The following is a 22,429-nucleotide window of genomic DNA, read 5'->3' as shown; positions in this document are numbered from 1 at the left end:
TTTTAAGATTTTTTTTGTATATTTGACAGAGATAGAGACAGCCAGCGAGAGAGGGAACACAACCAGGGGGAGTGGGAGAGGAAGAAGCAGGCTCCCAGCGGAGAAGCCTAATGCGGGGCTCGATCCCATAACGCCGGGATCACGCCCTGAGCCGAAGGCAGACGCCCAACCGCTGTGCCACTCAGACACCCCAAGATTTTTTTAAGTAATCTCTACACCCAACATGGGGCTCAGACCTACAACCCTGAGTCGTACGCTTCACCGACTGAGCCAGCCAGGTGCCCCTGATTTTCCGCAGTTGTAATGATAAATGAAATATGTTTTAATGAGCAGAAAGCTTTGTGGAGAAAGCTTTTTCTGATTCTGGGGTCATTTTCTTAAGCTAAAGGCAGGATAATTCTGAAGATTTTTGATACCTATGGCCACATTGCTTTTCAAAAGGACCGATGATGCAGTCTCCCGTCTGGCCGATGTAAACTCACTGCTCACAGAGGCTGTTACATGAAGACATTGCCTCGTCTCATCCTGTTCTTCCCTCTGTAGTTACTGAGCACTGGGCCGGTGACACTGGAATAAACCAGATACAACCACGCTCAAGGGGTTCACATCCAAGGCAGGGCAGAAAAGATGACCACACCAATGACTAATACAAAGTAGACAGCTGAGACCCACAGGGAAATGTGGTGGGACTTGTGCACAGGGAGGGGCATCCCTGTTCAGACCTGAAAGTGGGCCTGTGGTGGGTTTGCAGAACAGCTGAGGGTATTGAAGACATGGCTGTTTTACTGACTGACATCCTGAGTGCCCTCTTTGCAGCGGTGAGTCTGGGGCAGGGAAGACGGAGACCACCAAGCTCATCCTGCAGTTCCTGGCCACCGTCAGCGGCCAGCATTCGTGGATTGAGCAGCAGGTCCTGGAGGCCAATCCTATCCTAGAAGGTGAGTGGTCACCCTCAGGACTGGCCCTCCCCTGCTGGCCCTGCACGCTGGAACCTTCCTGCCAGGAGGTGCCTGTGGGGAGGGACAGGATGGTACCCTTTCCACAACTTCTCAGGATCCCTCAGGACAGGAAAAACAAGCACGAGGTGGATGGTAGTGTGGGGGTTCCCAGGAAGCACGAAGGGAAGAAACCGATGCCCTTACAAGCTTTCACTAACTGTGTTTTCCACAGGATCAAGACAAAGTATTCCTTTTAAATAAGGACTCTGAGATGAAATTGGTTTGGGAAATGCTGGGTGTGTCCACTTGGGTTACCTGGGAGGCAGTTGCTAAGCTGATGTTAAGACTGCAAGAAATGGACTGAGGGGTACCCCAGAGTAAGATGAAGGGGGAAGTGGCAGGAACAGACATGAAAAGCATCCTGACTAGGGTGCCTGTAGGACGCTCAGGAAAGGAAAGAGAGGAATTGGACAGGATGAGTTTCAAGCTGTGTGCAGATCTGCCAGGGTCTTGGCCAGCCCAAGGGGAGCTGAGAGCAAGTGCCCATTAGAGGAGGCCTGCATTGAGTGCAATGCCAGGCCCTAGCGCCCCTTCACTCAGTCTCTGGTGGGGGCAGCCCAGAAATGTGTGACTTGGATCCCCAGTGACCAGCCATGGTTAGCATGTTTTCTCCATTTCTTTATAACACAGGTATGCTTTACATATAGTAAAAGTTCACTTTTTTTGATGTATAGTCTGAGTTTTGACAAACTCGTACAATCATAGAATGCCCATCTTAGTCATGATATGGAATGTTCCTATCACCCCCAAACTTTCCTCATGCCTCCTTGTAGTCAGCTCTCTTCCCAACCCCAACCTTTGGCAACCACTTATTTGTCTTTTTTTCCCCGATACAGCTGACCCTTGAACAATGAGGGTTGGAACTGTGTAGGTCCACTTACAAGTGGACTCATTTCGATAAATACAGCACAGTATTGTTAATACATTTTCTCTTCCTTGTGATTTTATTAATAATATTTTCTTTTCTCTAGCTTACTTTATTGTGAGAATACAGTGTATAATACATATAACATACAAAATGTGTTAATTGACTATGTGATCAGTAAGGATTCCGGTCAACAGTAGGCTATCAGTAGTTAAGTTCTGGGGAGTCAAACGTTATACACAGATTTCCAACTGCACGGGGAGTTAGCACCCCTAACCCCCACATTGTTCAAGAGTCAACTGTAGTTTATCTTTTCCAGAATGTTATATAAGTGAAATCATATGGTTTGCCATCTTTTGGGTCTGGCTACTTTTGTTGGCATAGTACATCTGGGATTTTTCATGTTGTTGTCTGCATCAATAATTCATTTCTTTTGTAGACATCGAAGTGTCACAGTTTGTCTATTCACCAGCTGAAGGACACCAGGTTTATAGTTTTTAGTGATTATGAATAAAGCTTTACAGACAGTTGCCTACAGGTTTTGGTGTGAACATATGTTTTTCTCCTGAATAAACATGTTAGGTGTGAAATTTGGGGGTCCGATGGTGAGCCATTTACCTTTGTCAGAAACTGCCAAAATGTTTCCCAAAGTGGCTGTACCATCTTGCATTCCCAGCAGCAAAATACGAGAGTCCTGGTGGCTCCACATCGTCCCAGCACTTGGTACTGTCAGTGTGGCTGTTTGCTACTCCAGCAGGCGCAGAGTGGCGTCTCACTGTAGTTTTAATTCAAATTTCCCTAACGGCTAATGGCATCTTTTCACCGGCGTATTTCCTATCTGCGTAGCTTCTCTGTATCTATTCAAATCTTTTGCCAATTTTTAAATTGAGTTGTTTCCTTAGAAATGACCTGTGAGTTCTTTCTATCTTCTGGATACAAGCCCCTTATAAGATACGTGTTTTGCAAATAATTTGCCCTTGTCTGTAGTTTGTCCCTTCATTCTTTTAACAGTGTCTTTTATAGGCCAGAAGTTTTCGATTTCCATAAAGTTCAATTTATCTTTGTTTCTCTTATTGATCATGCTTCTGGTGTCATATTTAAGAAATCTTTGGGGCACCTGGGTGGCTCAGCCGGTTAAGGGTTTGACTCTTGATTTTGGCTCAGGTCATGATCTCAGGGTCATGCGATCAAGCTCTGTGTCCCGCTCCGCTATATTCTCTCTCTCCCTCTCTCTCTGCCCCTCCCCTTCCCTCTCTAAAAAAAAAGAAAAGAAAAGAAAAGAAATCTTTGCCTAATCCAGTTTTCCTCTAGATGTGGTGCAGTTTTTAGCTTTTACATTTAGGTCCATGATCTATTTTGTGTTAATTTTTTCTATGGTACAAGGTATAAGTTGAGTTTCTGCTTTTTTCTCATTTTTTTCTTTCCTTTCTTTTCTTCTTTTCTTTCAGAAGGCTATCCAATAATTTCAGCCCCATTTGTCAAAAAGACTATTTTTTCTCCATTGAGTGGTCTTTGCACCTTTGTCTAAAACCAGTTGCCAATACACGTGTGGGTCTGTTTCAGGATTCCCTATTCTGTTCTGTTGCTCTCTCTGACTACCCTTCTGCCAGTGCCACAGTCCTGATTTCTGTAGCCTAGCTCCATAGCTTAGTCAGTTTTTCGATCAGGTAGCACACGACCTCCAATTTTGTTCTTCCCTTTTTTTTTTAAGATTTTATTTATTTATTTGACAGAGAGAGAGACAGCCAGCGAGAGAGGGAACACAGCAGGGGGAGTGGGAGAGGAAGAAGCAGGGTCACAGAGGAGGAGCCTGATGTGGGGCTCGATCCCAGAACGCCGGGATCACGCCCTGAGCCGAAGGCAGATGCTTAACGACTGAGCCACCCAGGCACCCCTGTTCTTCCTTTTCAAACATGGCCATTGTAGGTGCTTTACCTTTCCATATACATTTTAGAATCAGCTTGCCAATTTCTACCAAAAGGAGCCTAGGTCAGGTTCTTTCTTGAAGAGAGATCTGCCACTGGGTTCAACAACATGAAGCAGGTTTCCCAAGCATAGTTAGCCCAAATAGGAGCCTCTGCTGTCAGTCGGGATTCCTCAAAGGGGAAAACAAGGAATGCTTTTCCTTTTCTCATGGGACTAACGCTGTATGGTGGTATTGTTAACCTTCATCCCAACCCACCAATGGGTCATGAAATCAGTCTTTTAGGACAAATTAAATTGCATAGAATAGAAAATACCCCAGTGCATCGTTCTTGGTCAGAACCAGTACAGAATATTTTCTTTTACTAATGTGTACACGTGGGGGTGTGCATGTAGTAAGGCACACAGCAAAGGGTCTTTCTTATTGTGGATCAAATCAGAGAAGCTTGCAGAGACAGCTCTATGAAATGCCCTTTGCATCATGCTGCAATCCAAATGCCTTCTGGTCTGACCTCCTCCTCTGAGCCTGGTCCCTGCCAGCTGTTGCTACTCTCCCTGCAAGCTTGCCTTCTCAAACACAGCCCCTGCTTCAGACTGAGCAATCTTTCTAAAATACAAATCTGGGGGCGCCTGGGTGGTGCAGTCGTTAAGCGTCTGCCTTTGGCTCAAGGCATGATCCCAGGGTTCAGGGATCAAGCCCCACATCAGGCTCCTCCGCTGGGAGCCTGCTTCTTCCTCTCCCGCTCCCCCTGCTTGTGCTCCCTCTCTCGCTGGCTGTCTCTGTCAAATAAATAAATAAAATCTTTAAATAAAATAAAATAAAATAAAATAAAATAAAATAAAATAAAATAAAATAAAATAAAATACAAATTTGTTCCCACACTCCCTCAGAAGCTTTCCTGACTCCCCCATCATCCAGACTAATTCCAAACTTCTAAGCCTGGCATTCAAGGCTCTATGCTTCTAACTAGTTCTATCTATTCTTCCACTGTTTTTTTCCTGTATTTTATGCTGCAGCCAAACTTCCCCCTCTGCAAACACGCCCCATGCTTACTGACATCTGCACCTTTGCTTACACTTTGTCTTCCTCTCCACATACTCTTGGCTGCCACCACTTTCTAGTGCAATGCTACCCATCCTTCAACTCTGGGCTCAGCCGCCCCCTCTCAGAAGCCTTCCTAGATGATCCCACTCAAAGTAAATTTTCTCCTCTCTGCTCCCACCATGGACATCACCCTCTGGCCCTCAGCCTTCGGAAATGCCAAGACAATCCGAAATGATAACTCGAGCCGCTTTGGGAAGTATATCGACATCCACTTCAACCCCAGTGGGGTGATCGAGGGTGCACGCATCGAGCAATTTCTTCTGGAGAAGTCCCGGGTCTGCCGGCAGGTGAGGCCTCCCTCTGATGCACTGGTCCTGGGGAAACCTCCACCCACCCCAGGACCAGGAGCCAGGGAATGAGGAGGCTTCCAAGAGAGGTTCCTTTCCATCACTCTCACGCCTCCCCAGGGACCTTCCCAATCCTTCATTGGTCTTAGTTTGCTACCACTGAACCCTGGCCTTACCCTGAGATGGGCCAAGGATCCCTAGAATGGGATAATGATGGTCCTTTCCCGGTATTCAAGAAACAGAAATGATAGCATTTTCTGTTTTGAATTTTCCATGCGTATCACATTCTGCATTCTTTGATGATTACTACCCACCTCTACCAGAATTAATTTTAAGGCCAGGACAGTCACCAGCTAAGGAACTGGATCCTGGCGTCACTCTCAGCTTGCAACTTTAGGCAAGATGCCTTCAGAGCTGGGAGGAGCAGTGGAGATGCAGGGAAGCGCCTGGGAGCCATGTGCTTGCTGGGCTTGGTGGGTGGCCTCTAGCACAGGGCTGTGGGCATGAGCTGGCCTTGGAGGCCCAGAATGAGGACATCGACAGAGCCGAACAACCCTTGGGTCAATGCCAGAGCCACATCTGGTTGACAGACCTTGGAGCAGAAGCTGGGACAGGGCTGGAGGCGGGAGGCAGTCCTGAAGGCCGGCAGCCTCAGGGGAATCTGTATCAGACTCTCTGGAACACCTTCCCCACCAGGCCCCGGAGGAGCGGAACTACCACATCTTCTACTGCATGCTCATGGGGATGACCGCAGAGGAGAAGCAGCTGCTGAACCTGGGGACGCCCTCCGAGTACCACTACCTGACCATGGTAAGGCCCGCGCCGCCCCGCCCCTCCTCTCTCAGGTCCACCTCTCCCCGCTCCGCCCCCGCCCTCCTCGCTCCACCTCTCGCTGCTCCGCCTCTCCTCACCCCGCCCCTGCCCTCCCAACCCCGCCTCTCTCCCGTCCACCTTCCTCCGCCCCGCCCCCGCCTTCCTCGTCCGCCTCTCTCCGCCTCTCACCGCCCCTCACTGCCTCGCCCCGCCCTGCCCCTACTCTCCGGGTCCCGCCTCTCCCCTCCCGCGCTCTGCGCCGCACGGTCCAGCCCCGCCTCTCCCCGCTCCCCGGCAGCGTCCCTCAAAAGCAAAAGAAGGAGAGGAAGGCTGGTTCCTGCTGCACTTGCGGTTTACAGCCCGAGAAAAGCCCTGAGGCAGGGGTTGAGGGTTCCCCTTTTCCAGCTTCCACTCCATCCTTCTTCTGTTTCTAACGAATCTCAGAGACTTACGCTTGTCCACGTGCTTCCTTATCTTCTGCTGAACGCCTAGTCCTTCCCCACAAACCTCAGCCTTCCTTGGTTGCAGCAGACAGAGGCTCCAGTAGGTGATGGAGAGTCGTAGCCACGCTTCGCCTTCCTCGATTTCATTCCAATCGCCCATCCTTGTAGGTGCCGTAGAACTTGAACTCTAGCGAAGCAGGGACCCTGCTCTTGCTCTGGGCTGCATCCCCGCGCCCGGAACAGTGCGAAGTGAGAGGCCATCCAGTTCAAGGGTGTTGAAAAGGGGATGGAGGAGTTCCACCTTTTGAGTCTCTCCTGCCTAACCCTTCCTATGTTCACTGCCTGGAGGAAGACCATCAGTTCTTGCCTGGATCGTGGTGGGAGTTTCCTCCTGCATCCTCCCTGTTACCAGACTTGACCCCTAACCTACCATCCATTCTGCAGAACTTCCACAGTGCAAGTCTGACAGATCACGTCTTGGACTACAGTTCTGCAGGGGCTTCCTGCGGCTCCTTGGCATGGTTTCCAAGTGCCTCCAGATCCCATCATCGCTCTACCTCTCCCCTTCGACTAGGACCCAAGCTTCCTTGCAAGCCCTGTCCCTGTCTTCCCCTCACAGCCCAGCTCCAGCTGTTCAATGCCTAGACCTCTCTAGACCCTCTCCCTGTGCTGCTGTGGAGCCGGATCAGGTGCCACCTCCAGGAAGCTTTTCCCCACTTCCCAGTAGGGCTGGTCCTGGTCCCCTTTGGTCTCAGCACCTGTAACAGTGTATGACACCAACATTTACTTCCTGCCTCCCTTCTTGGATGCACAGCACCCCAGGCAGGGCCAGGTCTCTCCAATTATGGAATTCCCAGCACGTGGCACAGGGCCTGGCTCATGGGGAGCCTTGGAAGGTGTTTGTTAAAGGAATTACCTCACAGGATTCCCCAGAGAGGGTAAGGCAGGCATTACTGTGGGTGGGTGACAAATAGAGGTGCAGAAAGCTGAATGATGCTGGCGCTGGCCGCGAAGCCCAGGCATGCTGTGTCTATGTCATCCCGAGTCCACCTCTGGAAGTACTTTTGTGTATTTTCTGAGTTGGGGCCTCTGAGAGGCCACCTGGAGCAGAGGCCACCTGAAGCCTATGAAGTATCACTTATAAGGGACCCTTGGCTGAGTTCCTGACACGTCTCTGCCTTGCTAGCCCTACAATGGGGGAGGTAGGGTTGGGGATGGCCCCCAGAATGCTGAAGTGCCCTATCCTGCAGGGAAACTGCACCTCCTGTGAGGGCCTCAATGATGCCAAGGACTACGCCCACGTCCGCTCCGCAATGAAGATCCTCATGTTCTCTGATTCCGAGAATTGGGACCTTAGCAAGCTGCTGGCGGCCATTCTCCACCTGGGCAACGTGGAGTTTATGGGTAATGCTATTTCCACCCAAACTGCACACCCTGGGGAGGAAGAGTAGGGGGGACAGGGACAGGAGGAAGAAGAAATCTCCGGGAGTTCTCACCTCAAGAGCCTGCTGAGATCACATGGTCTAACCATGTCCTGGAAAAATGCATTGAAAATTATAGCTATAATTTTGAAGATCTCATGGGGTTAGAGGGAAGATGTCAAAATTTAAGGCCCTCCAAAGATGAAAACTCTAATCATCCCCCAGTTTTAGCTGGGACCTTAAAGGGCTACCCGCTCAGGGTAAGGGTGAACCAGAGTAAACAAAGCCATGCATGAACTTGCAAACCCATTTGTAAGCATCCAGGTGGTCTGAGCATCAGGGTGTCCTGGCCTGTTAGTGCCTCCAAGCATCTAATGGAAGTTCCTCTCTGGAGGAAAATAGCATCAACCTAGATTACACATTTTTCCTTTGGACAGTTTTTCAAATACAACATCCAACATGCATCCAAAGATAAGTAGAAACGAGGAAACAAGGCATCATGAGCAAAAACCAGCAGAAATAATAGACAATAGAAATAGAGCCACAAAGATCTCAGATGTTGGGATTATTGGACACAAACCACAAAGCGTCTACACTTGGCTATGTTCAAGAAAAGAAAAAGCCAAGCTTGAAAATTTAGACAGGAAACTAGAAATGGAAAATGTGACATTATAGATTTTTAAAGGAGCCACATAGAAATTCTAAAATAAAAATAAAAATAAACCAAAATGAAGAACTCAATGGATGGTTTTAACAGCCAATTTTTTTTTAATTTTTATTTATTTATTAGAGAGAGAGAGAGCACGAGCTGGGGGAGAGGGGGAAGGAGAAGCAGATTCCCCACTGAGCAGGGAGCCTGATGTGTGGCTGGATCCCAGGACCCTGAGATCATGATCTGAGCCAAAGGCAGATGCTTAACTGACTGAGCCACCTGGGTGCCCCAAACAGCCAGTTTTATACACATGGAGAGGAAATGTGTGAGTGGAGGAAAAGTCAGGACACAGCATGGAGACACAGAAGGGTGGAAAACATGTAAGAAAGAGTAGGAGATGTGGAGGACAAGTGAGAAGCAGTAGCATACCTTTAATTGACGTACTAAAGGAAAAAGACAAAGAATGGGGTAAAGGCAATATTGGAAGGAACTATGGCTGATTCTAGAATTCATGAAGGACACCAATTCACAGAGCAGTGAGGAAAGGACAGACTTTTCAGTAAACTGTTCCATGAACTTGGACCCCTCTCTCATACCACATAAGGAAATTTCCAGGCAAGTTGTTGCTGTGCCTATATGATCTATCAACTGAACTGGACACTTCTGCTGGTGACAGGCGGGCGCCGGCATGCACACAGGGGCATCAGAACATGGAAGAGTATTACGAATGTGAGGTGGAGGTGAAACCAGGCACCAAAGGATGCAGATCTTGTAGATCAGACATTCAGTTAGATCACCCTTCACACAAAATTTAAAAACAGCTGAAATTAAATGCTGTTTCGGGAACAATATTTAGGTAGTAAAAGGATAGTGGAAAGCAAGGAAGTGGTTTCCATGAGTGGGGAGAAAGGCGGTGTTAGCAGGAAAGTCCATGAGGGCTTCAGGTGTTAGCCAGGCTCTGTAGCTTGGCTGTAGTAGTGGTTTCATGGTGTTAACTTAATCATTATTTATTATAACATGACTTTGGGTACTATATACTTTTTTATCTATATGCTTTATTTTACAATTTTTTCAAGTTTAAAAAAGAAAAAATGTGTATACAGAAACAATACTCTCCCTCTCCCCAGGCCTGGCAGCCCCCCTGAGTTGGAAGTGCCTGGAAGATGGGGACTGAGCTGGGGAGGGCAGTAGGGAGACTCTTGCAATAGGGCTGGGCCTGGCTTATAATTGTGCCCTGTTAATGTCCGCTTATGTGACTGACTGAAGGAATGAATGCCTAGGTTTCCATGGACAGCAGAGTGGATTGAAGGGGGCTGATGGCTCATCTTTTTCCTTAGTAGACCCCACCCTGCCCACACCAGCACCAGGCTTCTCCCTCCAAATAAGACTTCATTTCTTCAAACTTCCCTTTGCTGCAGGGCCATGATGTCACTGAACAGAGGGGGAAGCAGTCTGTTACATTCCTTCTCAGCTAAGGGGCTGGTAATCACCAGGGCCATTGTCTCCCAAGAGAAGGTCTGGGAGAGGCAGTGCCTTACACCCAGGGACAAGTGCCTGTTAACAGCTGGATGTGGGGCTGCACCAGGCTCAGGCCCTACTGGGGCCCCTGTCCCATCACTGTAGGCCACTTTGCCACTCAGGGTTTCTCCTTCTCTCCCCCAGCTGCAGTCTTCGAGAACCTGGATTCCTCTGATGTGATGGATTCGCCTGCCTTTCCTACTGTGCTGAAGTTACTGGAGGTAGCCCGGCCATTGTGACTTCCAGCTTTCATTTCTGTGAGGGACCCCAGGGGCCTGGGCTCACAGCCCCCCAATCCCTGATTGTCATTAACCCTTCCCAGGCTCCCACTCCTGCCCCCCACCTCTCTCCCAGACTCTCAACCCAACCCCTGCAGCCATCTGGGCACTGCAGGCACTGGGGGTGGGAAGCAGTGTGAGCTAATCTTTAACAAAGCAGCGAAATAATCAGTCTGACTTTGACACACGTTTCTTCCCTTTTCCTGTGTCCCCCCCACCCCCACCCTGCCCTGCTCTTCAGTGGCCTTCACTCAGCATCCTCACTCCCCACGCCACCCAGTCCCCAAGCTCTCCCCACACGGCCACATAGCCCAGTGCCCTTACGCTGGACCCTACCTTACCTCCCTTCAACAAGCCCCCGCCTTCTCTGTGAGTTGTGCCATTCTGGGAAAGTGGAATGTGCTCATACAATTAGCCCTCCAGGTTATTACAGAGACCAAATGGAGCCTGGACTTGGAGGAAGAACGGCAGGCCCTGGGTGGAGAAATACCTTTGCCCTGGGAACATTATAAATATCACACCCCATTGACAGTTCTGGTGGGAAATGGATAGAATCAGAAGCAAACAAGCAGAGCAATCACATTTTGCTGCTAATGTTCTTTATTTGGTTCAGCGTTCTTTGCGTTTGGTTCAGCGTTCTTTGCGTTCTTGCTGGCTCAGTGTTCCCTGCATGGTGAGAGGGACTGGCCCATCCAGAATCCTCTTGCGCCCTCAGGCCATCAGTCTCCAGGCAGGAGTGGCTTCGGATGGGGCATATCTGGATGCCAAAGGCCTGGCCTCAGAGCCCTCCCTGCTCATTGTTTTCCCAGGTCTGCTTTGGCACCAGCCCCTTCCCCAGCCCCCGGGGTTACCAGCACAGAGCTGGTAAACCAAGCAGCCAGCATGCCCAGGACCCATCCAGCTTGTGCATCCTTCCTGAACACTCTGACACCCTGATGCTTAGACTGATGCTGGGCCAGGACCTGCCCAGGACCCTGACTCTAGCCTCCATGTGGCCTGTCCCTGCCAGATGGCCCCATAGGCATCTCTCACCCTCAGGCCTTGGGCATATGGTGTTTGGTCACAAGAGAGAACAAGATGTGGCATAAGTAGGTCAAAGCCATGAAGCCAGGCCCTGCCCCATTAGCTGTGATGCCAGTTCCCATCCGCCTTTCCAGGTGGAGTACCAGGCACTCCGGGACTGTCTGATCAAGCATTCCATCATCATCCGAGGGGAGTTTGTCACCAGACCCCTAAACATCACCCAGGCTGCAGACCGGAGGGACGCCTTTGTCAAGGTACAGAGCTACGGGAGAAGAGGCCCACATGTCTCTGTTAAACACGGCTCCTCGCCCCACTGGTGGAGAGCAGGGAAGAGCAGAGATGGCTGGGCAAGTCCTGACTCTGCCAGTCACCTACCTGGTGACTGTGGGCCTCCTAGCCTCTTTGGGCTTCAGTTTCTTGCCTTTGAAATAGGGATAATGCTCTTCAGTAGGTCCGTGAGGTCCAGTGTGCATTCAGCCTTTGCAAGTGAACTTAGACATAAGGGGCAGCCTTCCTCTTATGTTTCAAAGCCCATGGGCTTTACCCCATGTCTCCTCAGGGCATCTATGGACACCTCTTCCTGTGGATTGTCAAGAAGATCAACACTGCAATTTTCACTCCACCTGGCCAGGACCCCAAAAATGTGCGAAGAGCCATTGGCCTCCTGGACATATTTGGCTTTGAAAATTTCCAGAACAATAGGTATGAAGATCTCAGTTCACCCGCTTTCAGAGAATGGGAGATCAGCTTAGCTCCTCTCTCACTGAGCAAGCTAGAGCAGGGACCCCTCCTACCCTCTCACAGATGCGAGTCTGCTCTGCAGGCCGGAATCTGTCGACAGTGAGATGGTCTGTGCATCTTCCCTGACGCCCCCCCCACAGCTACAGAAGACCATGTAGCTACAAGCATCCTCAAGTGTCAGGCTGAAACCCCAGCATTTGTCACCTCTCTTGAGCCATCTGCTCTCCTAATGAACTAAAGTGAATGATCACACGAGGCTGTGGTGAAAATGGAAATCAGCAGCATTGATTCAACTGCATCTTTAGATGAACTATCATACTAGGCAACAGGGGAACGTAGGGGATGTGTGAGCATCCCTGACTTTGGAGTTTGGCAAGGGTAAGGCAAGGCAGAACACCCCTGACCCTATGTCCCAGTGTCCCAACACCCCAGACTGGAGGCCCAAGAGCCAGGGGCAGGAAGCAGGTCAGAAAAGTGATGCGTAGCTGAGACTGGGATGAAGGCTGGGGAGGGGGGTGGACAGGGGCTGAAGAGAGTCAGGCAGTGGAGCCAAATGAGGATAAGTGATGCCCTGGGGCATTATCAAGTGGCAGGCAGATGACAGATGAGGAAATGAGGACCTCGGGACAAGCAAGCAGGAGCACTCTGGGATTGCAGCCTTCCCAACCAGCTGGGAGGGCAGGGTGAAGGCCAGCTCACTGTGCACTGGGGGGATGGGCAGGGCTGGCAGAACTAAGCCCAATGCAAGGGCAGCTCTAAGGCACAGGAAACTCAAGGGTGATTCAGATCATTGGTTTCTGTCCCTAAGAGGGACAGTTGAGCAGACCAAGCACCTTGGACACCTTGGAGGTGGATGAATAATTGGTTGTGGGGGATCCAGTCATTTATATAGGGGCCCCTCCCTTGAAGGAGCCACAAGCTGGGTTTGCTACAGGGCTGCAGTCCCCTCCTGCAGGTGGCCACTGAGCACTCTCCAGGCAGCATGCTGGGAGTGGGGGACATGGTGGACCTGTCCGCTCACCTCTTGAGTTAACAAATGTTGAACATCCAGTGTCAGGTATGATAAGGATTTGCATAATGGGCAACCCATCCTAAGGAAGAAAGGCCTAAGTGAGAGCCAAGGGTTGAACAAACTAGCCAGGTAATGAGGAAGGAGAGGAGGGTGGCAACAAACGTGTGACCACCCGAGGCAGAGAAGAAGTGGGTGCCTTCACAGTGCACGGGAAGGAGGCCATGCTGACCCAGGACACGCCCTGGGAGATGCAGGAAGGCTTTATACTATATTTCTGTCTGAGGGGATCTGAAAACAGCCAGAAACCTGGGAGGACTGGAAAAGGGGGGTGGGGGGCAAGTGTGACCTACTCTCCAAAGAGCTCCCCCTAGTGGCGTGTGGAGATGGGGGGACGTAGGGAGAGCCAGCGGGAGGCCACCCCTGGGTTTCCCTGGGTGAATAAGGGGCCTGGCCACCGCTTCTGCCGTGGGAGGGGAAGGGAAGACACAGGTCAAGGTGCTGCGATGGAAAGAGCTGGGACCAGACTTTGGCAGCGGATTGGAACTGGGGAGGAGGCAGGGAGAGGTGTCAGGTGGGACTCCCTGGTTGGTGACTTGAGCCAGGGATGATGAGTGGAGGGATCATTTACAGAGGAGCGGTGCCCAGGAGGAAGAACAGCTGGAGAATGGGGTGAGAGTAAGGAGTATGTCTGACCGATGCAAAGGAGCCCAGCAGTCATTACCGTTCCCGGGTCTCCAGAAGCTCATCTCAGCACCAAGGCCTCTTGCCCCTAGGGCTGGGGCTGCTCCAGGACACCTGGTCCCCTAAGGATGGTCTCTTGATGACATTCTCTCAGTCCGTTTGCCACAGGCAGAAGGAGGTGATGGTGGCAGAGACAGAGAGAAGAGGGAGTACACGTGTATGGGGATGTGCGTCCGCGGGCATGCATGTGCGGCTGGATGCAAATAGCTAGTGGCTCGCGGTTCCTGCCAGTGGCAACAGGGACCGAGCTAACCTTGCCCCACCTCTGGGTGTTCATTCCCTCCACAGCTTTGAGCAGCTCTGCATCAACTTTGCCAACGAGCACCTGCAGCAGTTCTTCGTGCAGCACGTGTTCACCATGGAGCAGGAGGAGTACCTCTCAGAGAACATTGCCTGGGACTACATCCACTACAACGACAATCGGCCTACCCTGGACCTGCTGGCCCTCAAGCCCATGAGCATCATCTCCCTCCTGGATGAAGAGAGCCGCTTCCCAAAGGTAAACCCCCGAGCCCGCCGACCCTCAGGTCGAGGCCCCATCTTGCCCTCAAGGTTGGGAAACTCCCCTGGGGTGGCATGTGGCTCTCTGAAACCTCTGCCAGGCATTAGCAGACCTGCCCCAGCCTAAGCAACCTTCTCGCCTGCAAGTCCACCTCCTACTGGAAGGCTCACTGACTCTACCCTCGTTCCCAGTCCCCCCAGCAGCATGACCTCACAGTCACTGATCATTTACTCTAAGAAGTCATCCCAGGAGGGGCTTGCTAAGCACCCGTGGGCCAAGGGCTGCAAGAGTGCAAGAGATGGAAATGCTTGCCTGCTTGTCCTCAAGGAACTCTGTCTGTCCTTAGGGAGGTAGATTTTCAAAGCAGTCAGTAAGAGCTTGGAGTCCAAAGAGGGTGAAGGTCAGGGTCAGGGTACTTGGATAATTGTAGGGAAGGATGGAGCAGGAGAGCTGTCAGTGGAGGTTGGCAGACCCAGTCTGTGCTCCCAGCTCAGTCCTCAATCACTGCGACCAGTCACCAATCCCTGGGCAGAAGTTTCCCATCTGTAGAAGGGTCCTCAGTCATTCTGAGCCCAGTTGCTTTGCCCCTGTGAGGGAGCCCCTGAGCCCTGTGGATGTGCCAGCTGACCTCCCCATAGCTGGACTCTGGGATGTCAGCCCATAGGGTGTCTGTGTTCTTCCAGGGGACAGATGCCACCATGCTGCAAAAACTGAACAACGTCCATGCCAACAATAAGGCCTACTTGCAGCCCAAGAACATCCATGATGCCAGATTTGGCATCACCCACTTTGCGGGCGAGGTGTACTACCAGACAGAAGGTAGGTGCAGCTCCTCTCTACTTCCCCTTCCTTCCAAATCTGGATCATTCTAGGAAGGCCATGGGAAGAAAGCTGAGAAAACAAGGTCGTTTTGCAGAGCAAGCAATGGGACAAAGGGAATGCAATGGACCACGCATGGTTTGTTTCATTTTTTAGTGATAGCTCTATTGAGATATAATTCACATACCATATAATTCACCCATTTTAACTGTACAACTCAGTGATCTTTAGTATATTCACAGAGTCGTGTAACCATTGCCATAAGTTTAGAACATTTTCATCACGCCAAAATGAAACCTCCCATTAGCCATCAATCTGCATTTTCCCCCAATCCTGGGCAACCGCTAATTTCTGTCCCTATGGATTTACCTATTCTGGACGTTTCATACAAGTGGAACCATGAGATGTGTGGTCTTTGTGACTGGCTTTTTTCACTTAGCATAATGTTTTTAAGGTTCGTCCATTCATAGCATGCATCAGGACTTCGTTTCTTTATATTGCAGTATGATCATATTCCACTGTGTGAATAAAGCACATTTATTTATCCCTTTATCACTTGATGGACATTTGGGCTGTTTCCACCTCTTGCCTATTATGCATAATGCCGCCATGAACACTCACCTGCCAGTTTTTATGTAAACGCATGTTTTCACTTCTTTGTGGTATATACTCGGTCATATGGCAATTCTGCATTTAGCGTGAGTAACCACCCAACTGTTTTCTAAAGTGGCTGCACCACTCTCCCACCAGCAATGGATGAAAGCTCGAATTTTTCCACATACTCAGCAACACTTGCTATTGTCTGTCTGTCTTATTTTAGCCATCCCAGTGGGTTTGAGGTGGTATCTCAGTGTAATGTTGGTTTGTGTTTCCCTGATGCCTAATGATGTTGAGCATCTTTTCATGTGCTTCTTGCTCATTTGTGTATCATCTTTAGAGAAATGTCTGTTCAAACCCTTTGCCCATGTTTTAATTAGTTGTCTTTTTATTGTTGAGTTTTAAGAGTTCTTTATATATTCTGGATATAAGTACCTTATCAGGTATGTAATTTGCAAATATTTTCTCCCGCTCTCTGGGTCATCTTTTCACCTCTTTTTTTTTTTAAGATTTTATTTATTTATTTGACAGAGATAGAGACAGCCAGCGAGAGAGGGAACACAAGCAGGGGGAGTGGGAGAGGAAAAAGCAGGCTCATAGCAGAGGAGCCTGATGTGGGGCTCGATCTCAGAACGCCGGGATCACGCCCTGAACCTAAGGCAGACGCTTAACCGCTGTGCCACCCAGGCACCCCATCTTTTCACCTCTTGATAGTGTCTTTTGAAGCACAAAAGTTTTTCATTTTGATAAAGTCCAATTATCTATTTTTTCCTTTGTTGTTCATGCTTTTGGTATCATGACTAAGAAACCATTATCTGACCCAAGATTTACCTCTGTTTTCTTTCAAGAGTTTTTTAGTTTTAACTTTTCATCTAGGTATTTGATTCATTTTTAGTTAATTTTTATTTATGCTAAAATAGGCTCAGGCATGGTTTTGACTAGAGAAATAAAGGCCTGGGGTGGTTAAACCAATTGGTGTGCTTAGAAAAATGAGACATAGACAGTGTTTAGCTGTGGTCAGGACAATGAGTCGGGTAGCCATAGTGGCACTCTCTGTGGCTTGTATGGAGAAATGAGGAGGCGCTCTAGCCTGTTTAACTGAAAACTCAAAGTCAGGGATGATGATCCGTGCATACTTTTCAGTTGGAGAGACAAGGCAGTAGGAGGGGCTGACATTTTCACATAGAAGAGGTGAGGTCAGGGGATCATTTCTGTTGTGGAGTGAGAAGGTGGTGGCTCCTTCATAGTTCCCACCTGACCCTGGCTTTGGGGCTCTTCAGAAAGAGAGACACCAGAGCCAGTGGGACCTTCAGGGTCCCAGAACACAAGACACTGAGTCCATCCCAACCTCCATGGACAATTCAAGGCCAAGTTTTATTATTTGAAGTGACATGAAACTATTGTTGTGAATGCTAAAATTAAGACAGCTTCTTTGTAGACTTTCTGAATGGAAAATTCTATTACTGTTCATTAAAGCTGAGCCTGCTAATTTTTCTTTGGGTGCCATGCTGTGCTGATGAGCTAAGCCCCACTTACTCTGCCTACTGGGGGGTTGAGCTTGGGGTGCCTCAATGCACCCCTCCCTTTGAGAACACCCCAGGTTGGGGAGGCTCTGCCTAAGCCTGGAGAGGCACAGAGTGCCACCAAGTGTCTGCTCACCCTCCGTCTGCAGAGGACAGCTTCCCCAGCATGTAGCTGGGAGAAGGGTTGATGTGCACAGCGCAGGCTCACTCTTGTCACCTCCAGCTCTGGGAGGCCTCGTGGTGCCCCTGGAGCTCCTGGTACAGTGTCTTCCCCTTCATGGGCACTGGGGGCAGAGGTGGGGAAAATCGGCTTCCTTCCCCCCCGACTCAGTCTCCCTAATCCCACACCAGGCTGAGCAGGTTTGCACAGAGTGTCCCCCTAGAAGGTGGGATGACTTAAAGGGGTAGAGTGGGAGAGGAAATTCAGGGTTGTGCCCTTGCGGGACCATTCCTAGAAGTCCCGGGAGTGTAGCCCTACAGCGGGCCCCCAGTCCTCACCAGCCTGGCTTTGAGAAGCAGCTCTTCTTCATCCCCTTCTTGGTGATTCGGTGTCCCACTTTAGGGCAAGTCCATTCTTACACATGCCCAGAATCATGCCTGTGTTAGCAGCTGGCTAGGGCTGACATGCCAAAGCTCCCCAGGTGGGAACAGAGAGGCATTTTCTCATGGTTCTGGGTCCAAGATTAAGGTGTCAGTGTGGCTGGTCCCTTCTGATGTCTCTGGCATCTTTAGTGTCTCTGTGCATCTGTGTCCTGATCTCTTCTTATAGGACAACAGTCCTTCTTATAGGACTGGATTACGGCCACCCACGTAGCCTCATTTTAACTTAATCGCCTCCGTAAAGGGCCCATCTCCACATATAGTCACATTCTGAGTTACTGGGGGTTAGAACTTCAACGTATGGATTTGGGAGGGAAGCAACTCAGCCCATAACACTTCCCCTCCTCAATTTCTGGATTCTCAGTCTTCAGGCTGGAGGGGCCCCTGGCCCTAGCAGGACCTTCCAGGACCCCAGAGCAGGGCTGGTGGAGGGGCTAGGGGCTCCCAGGTCCTCAGGTCCTCCTTAGCGATCACAGACATGCATGGTTTCTAAACCTGTTCTGTTAGAGAGCACACACACGCTCACACACACATGCACACACACATTCACTCCCAAGACCTGTGCAGTTTAAACTCATAATGAGGAGGGATATGTGCCCTAAGGACCCCCTAATCAGCGAGACACCACTCTGTCCTTGAGCCAGTAAGACAAGTGGTGTGAATGCCTTTCCTCCTTTCATTTTGGGCTCCCAAGAAGAACAAAGTAGCTGCCACCCCTTGCTGGTTTCACAGGGGGTTGGAAGCAACACCCCACCTCCAACACACACACACACTGACTGGCTGGGGCTGTATGCCGATACTCCCAGAGTTGCCTCTGGGCTCAGGGGCATAGGCAAGAGTGGCCAGGCCTCCCTCTCCAGACTGCAAGCTCCCTGAACATTGCCAGGCTGCCAGATTTTCAGCACTTGTTGGGGGAGGGGGGGAGGCTTCCTCACTCTGTCCTTTTCCTTCTTCTCTTCTTAGTTCCTTTATATGAATAAGTAGTTGCCCGAATCAGACTTGCTCAAGGTCACCCAGAAATTTAGTGGGCCAGAGCCCTGATGAGAGCCCCCAGGCATCTCACTGCAGGGAAATCTAAACCCTACCGTGAAGGGAGGCACTGTGGCTGCTTGTTGGCTCTGGAGTGTACTTGGCAGTTCCGGAGATGGCTGGGGCTGGAGGTGTCAGGGATCTGAGTCACTCCTGTCCGTGGTGCACCCAGGGAGGGTCGTGGCTGGCAAAGCAGAGGGAAAGTCCTCAGACCACCCTCTGATGTGAGCAGTAGGGCCCATGAGAAAGGTCCCACAGAGGCCAGGGGAGCCCCAAGGAGGGCTCTGGGGAGCCTGTTGGAATAGACAATGCTTGAGGTGATCTTGAAGAATCAGCCAGAGCTGGTCCAGCTGGATAAGCAGGAAAGAGTGTCCAGCAGTGGCTGGTGGGGGCTGGAGGTGTGGGACAGCTGAGGCTTCTGGGGTGCTTTGGCGCCATTGGAGTGCAGGGCCACGGGGGCCCCGGGAGATGAGGAAGGAGATGAGGAAGGCGTGCTCTGGTGGCAGGAGGGCAGAGAAAGGATTCAGGCAGGGTGACACAGCAGTGTGGGGTTTCAGGACTCTCCCAGTCGCTGGGCCATGAGCCTGGAAGGGTGGGACAGACAGCAGAGGGGTGGGCTGTGATCAAAGAAGGAATGACAGTGGCTTCGAGAGGGGGTTGTGGTGGGGATGGCAGGTGTGGGGGTTGGAGGGTTTAGATGTAGGTGTGACATATCAGTGCTGGGAAGAACTAAGTGCAGGCCCAGGGGCAGGGAGCCCTGCTGGCCGGACAGGGAGGTCAAGGGAGAGGTGAGGAGGGCAGCTTCAGTGGGGGCTCCTCCGGGCATTCTGGGGTGATTGGAGTCCCCATCCTGTTGCCCTCCCCTTCCCCTGTGGGTCAGAAGGGATGGCTGAACTGGGCTTGCGGTGGCCTCTGCTTCCCTCACAGGCTTCCTGGAGAAAAATCGAGACGTGCTGAGCACAGATATCCTCACCCTGGTCTACTCCTCCAAAAACAAGTTCCTGAGGGAGATATTCAAGCTGGAATCCGCAGGGACCAAGCTGGGCCATGGTACCATCATCCGGGCAAAGGCAGGGAGCCAGCACTTCAAGGTGGGCTCCCGTGGGCAGCCCTGTCAATGCCTCCTGGGTCTCTCAGCCCTTAGAGCCTCGGGGGTCAGACGTGCAAGCACAAGGAAGACCTAACACGTGGGGTTTTGGTTGTTTAGTCAGGGTCCAGAAGTGAGCAAAATAGGAGTGGGGTGCTGCTACTGCTGCGTGGGTGGTGGTAAGGGGACAGGTGCACGTGGATGTGCCTGCTTCTGTGTGTGTGCTGGTCTGGTGGGGGCACATCTGCTTTTGTTAATGTTATTTTTCTATATTGTTGTGTGTGTGGTGTGTGTGGTGTGTGTGGTATTTGGTGTGCACGAGGGGTGGGGTGTATGGGTATATTTTGTGTGATGTGTGTGGCGTGTGTGGTGTGTGTGAGGGGTGTACTACAGTACGTATGGTATGTATGTGTATGGTATGGGGTGTGGGGGGTGCATGCGGGATGTGTGACACGTATGTGTGGTATGGGTTTGTGGTGTGTGTATGTGTGTGCTATGGGGTGTGATGTGTGGTGTGTGTGGTACGGTATGTATGCTGTGTGTATGGTGTGTGTGTGTGTTATGATGTGTGTGGTATGTATGGGGGTGTGTATGCTATGGTATGTATGGTATGCATGTGTGATGTGTGTGGTATGTGTCTGGTATGTGTGTGTGTGCAGTACGGGGTGTGTGGTGTGGCAGCAGAGAGCCCCCAGTGCTCCTCAGGGCAGCCTAGCATTTCCTGGCAGGGTGAGGGTCTGCCCACATACTCCCTGTCATGCCTCCACCCCTCAGGAATGACTGATCCAGAAAAGCCCCTGAATCGTCTAATGAGGAGCTCCCCTACCCCGGGGCAGGGGAATGGGGCCTGCTAAATGGCTTGGGAAGCTGGGGTGTAGGCCGAGGAAACTGCCCTCTGTGCCATGCGTTCAGCACTGGCCATGCTGAGGTGCCCTTGACCTTTCTTCATGTCCCACCTGACCTCTGCAGGAGGCCCCTCCTGAGACCTCAGTGCCCAGGACCCACCATGAGTAGGACCATGTGCAGAGCAGGCCCGGGGAGCCACCAAGGAGCCGTGAGACTGGGCAGGAATTGCCCGAGTCTGGAACCAGGTGGAGCCAGGCTGGACGCTTTGTATCACTGAGCCAGGCTAAACTCTCCACAGCTAAGGCCAGAGTATAGGCTTGTCCTGGCTCTGTGGGGCCCCCAGAGCATGTCCCAGGATTTTAGAGAACAGGATGACGGCAAGGGAAATGCACATTATTTTACAAACCAGGACAACAAGAAAATGCTGTCCATTGTTACTATAAGGTGCCAGTGATCGTGTCCTCTTCTCAGAAGTGTTAAGACTCATGTCACCAGTGGATGCAACTTGGCGGTACATACATTTGCTCGGGTACATTTGACTTGGGGAGGGTTTGATCAGGAAGCATCACCCAAAATCAGCATTGCACAAAACACACACTGAGCCGGCTGGGGGCTTGCGCTGGTTTCCTCTTGCATCCATAATTTCGTTACATCTATTATAAAACTATATACCTGTATTACAATGCTTACAATGTGCACTATAAAACACTTTTTAAAAACATACAAAACCGATACAAAAACTGAAAAGGAAGAAGGGTAGAGGTAAAAAGTGAATGTTGCCAGTTCTCACATCCTTTCCCACTCTGGTACATCATCTTGCACACCCAACCTGGGGGACCCCACCCCTAGACAGGATACCTTGCCCCATCTTACTCATCAGAACCTACATCAAAAACTAATGATGTACTGTATGGTGACTAACATAACACAATAAAAAAAATTTTTTTTAAAGAACCTATGGTTGGTCAGTGGGTGAGGGGCTGCAAGAACGCAGCCCCGCCTATCTGTGGGACCTTGGCAGAAGCCCTCATCGGGGTCAGCTCTACCCCAGGCCAAGCTCCCCAGCCCCCCACTTGTGCCCCTGCTTCTGCCTGCAGTCCACAGACCCCAGCAAGCAGCCCTCCACGTTGGCAGGCCAGTTCAAGAAGTCCCTGGACCAGCTGATGAAAATCCTGACCGGCTGCCAGCCCTACTTCATCCGCTGCATCAAACCCAACGAGTACAAAAAGCCGCTGGTAATGAGGGCACGGGGATGGGGGGCCATCTGTTAGATGAGTCTGATGGCGTCCAGGGTCATGGCACTCCCTTCAGCAGGGCCTGGTCAGCATTAGAGCTGTCTGCTCCCATTTTAAAGATGGGGACACTGAAGTAAGGTGACCAGTCTAGGCCATTCAAAGATCAGTGACTGGCGGGGCTTTGGATAACCCAGAGCTCTGTTGTCTCATGCCTGCCATTCGCCAGCTGTGTGCACTAGGCCAGGTGCTTTACTTCTTTGAGCCTGTTTTCTCTTCTGTAAAGTCAGAATCGTGCCTGCCTGGGGGGGCAGCAAGGACTGCACGTGATGTTTTTGGCAAATCTGCATGTGTAAACCCCCGCTCGATCCTGA

General features: G+C 50.8%; 1 protein-coding gene across 1 annotated transcript in view; it reads left to right on the top strand.

Annotated features, from left to right (window-relative positions):
• The window catches only part of MYO7B (myosin VIIB), a 90,214-nt gene that overhangs the window by 25,430 nt on the left and 42,355 nt on the right, over positions 1-22,429 (top strand). The window contains exons 6-16 of the mRNA XM_026510210.4: positions 817-938; positions 5,036-5,178; positions 5,875-5,988; positions 7,685-7,838; positions 10,170-10,246; positions 11,461-11,580; positions 11,886-12,028; positions 14,109-14,319; positions 15,006-15,141; positions 19,818-19,981; positions 21,921-22,058. Of these exons, the coding sequence (XP_026365995.2) occupies positions 817-938; positions 5,036-5,178; positions 5,875-5,988; positions 7,685-7,838; positions 10,170-10,246; positions 11,461-11,580; positions 11,886-12,028; positions 14,109-14,319; positions 15,006-15,141; positions 19,818-19,981; positions 21,921-22,058 (1,522 nt within the window). The remainder of the gene's footprint in view (positions 1-816; positions 939-5,035; positions 5,179-5,874; positions 5,989-7,684; positions 7,839-10,169; positions 10,247-11,460; positions 11,581-11,885; positions 12,029-14,108; positions 14,320-15,005; positions 15,142-19,817; positions 19,982-21,920; positions 22,059-22,429) is intronic.

The sequence above is a fragment of the Ursus arctos genome, unplaced genomic scaffold (genome assembly GCF_023065955.2).
Source record: "Ursus arctos isolate Adak ecotype North America unplaced genomic scaffold, UrsArc2.0 scaffold_1, whole genome shotgun sequence".
Classification (NCBI taxonomy): domain Eukaryota; kingdom Metazoa; phylum Chordata; class Mammalia; order Carnivora; family Ursidae; genus Ursus; species Ursus arctos.
The sequence above is the reverse complement of the archived record's forward strand: the minus strand, read 5'-3'. Positions and strand labels throughout refer to the sequence as shown.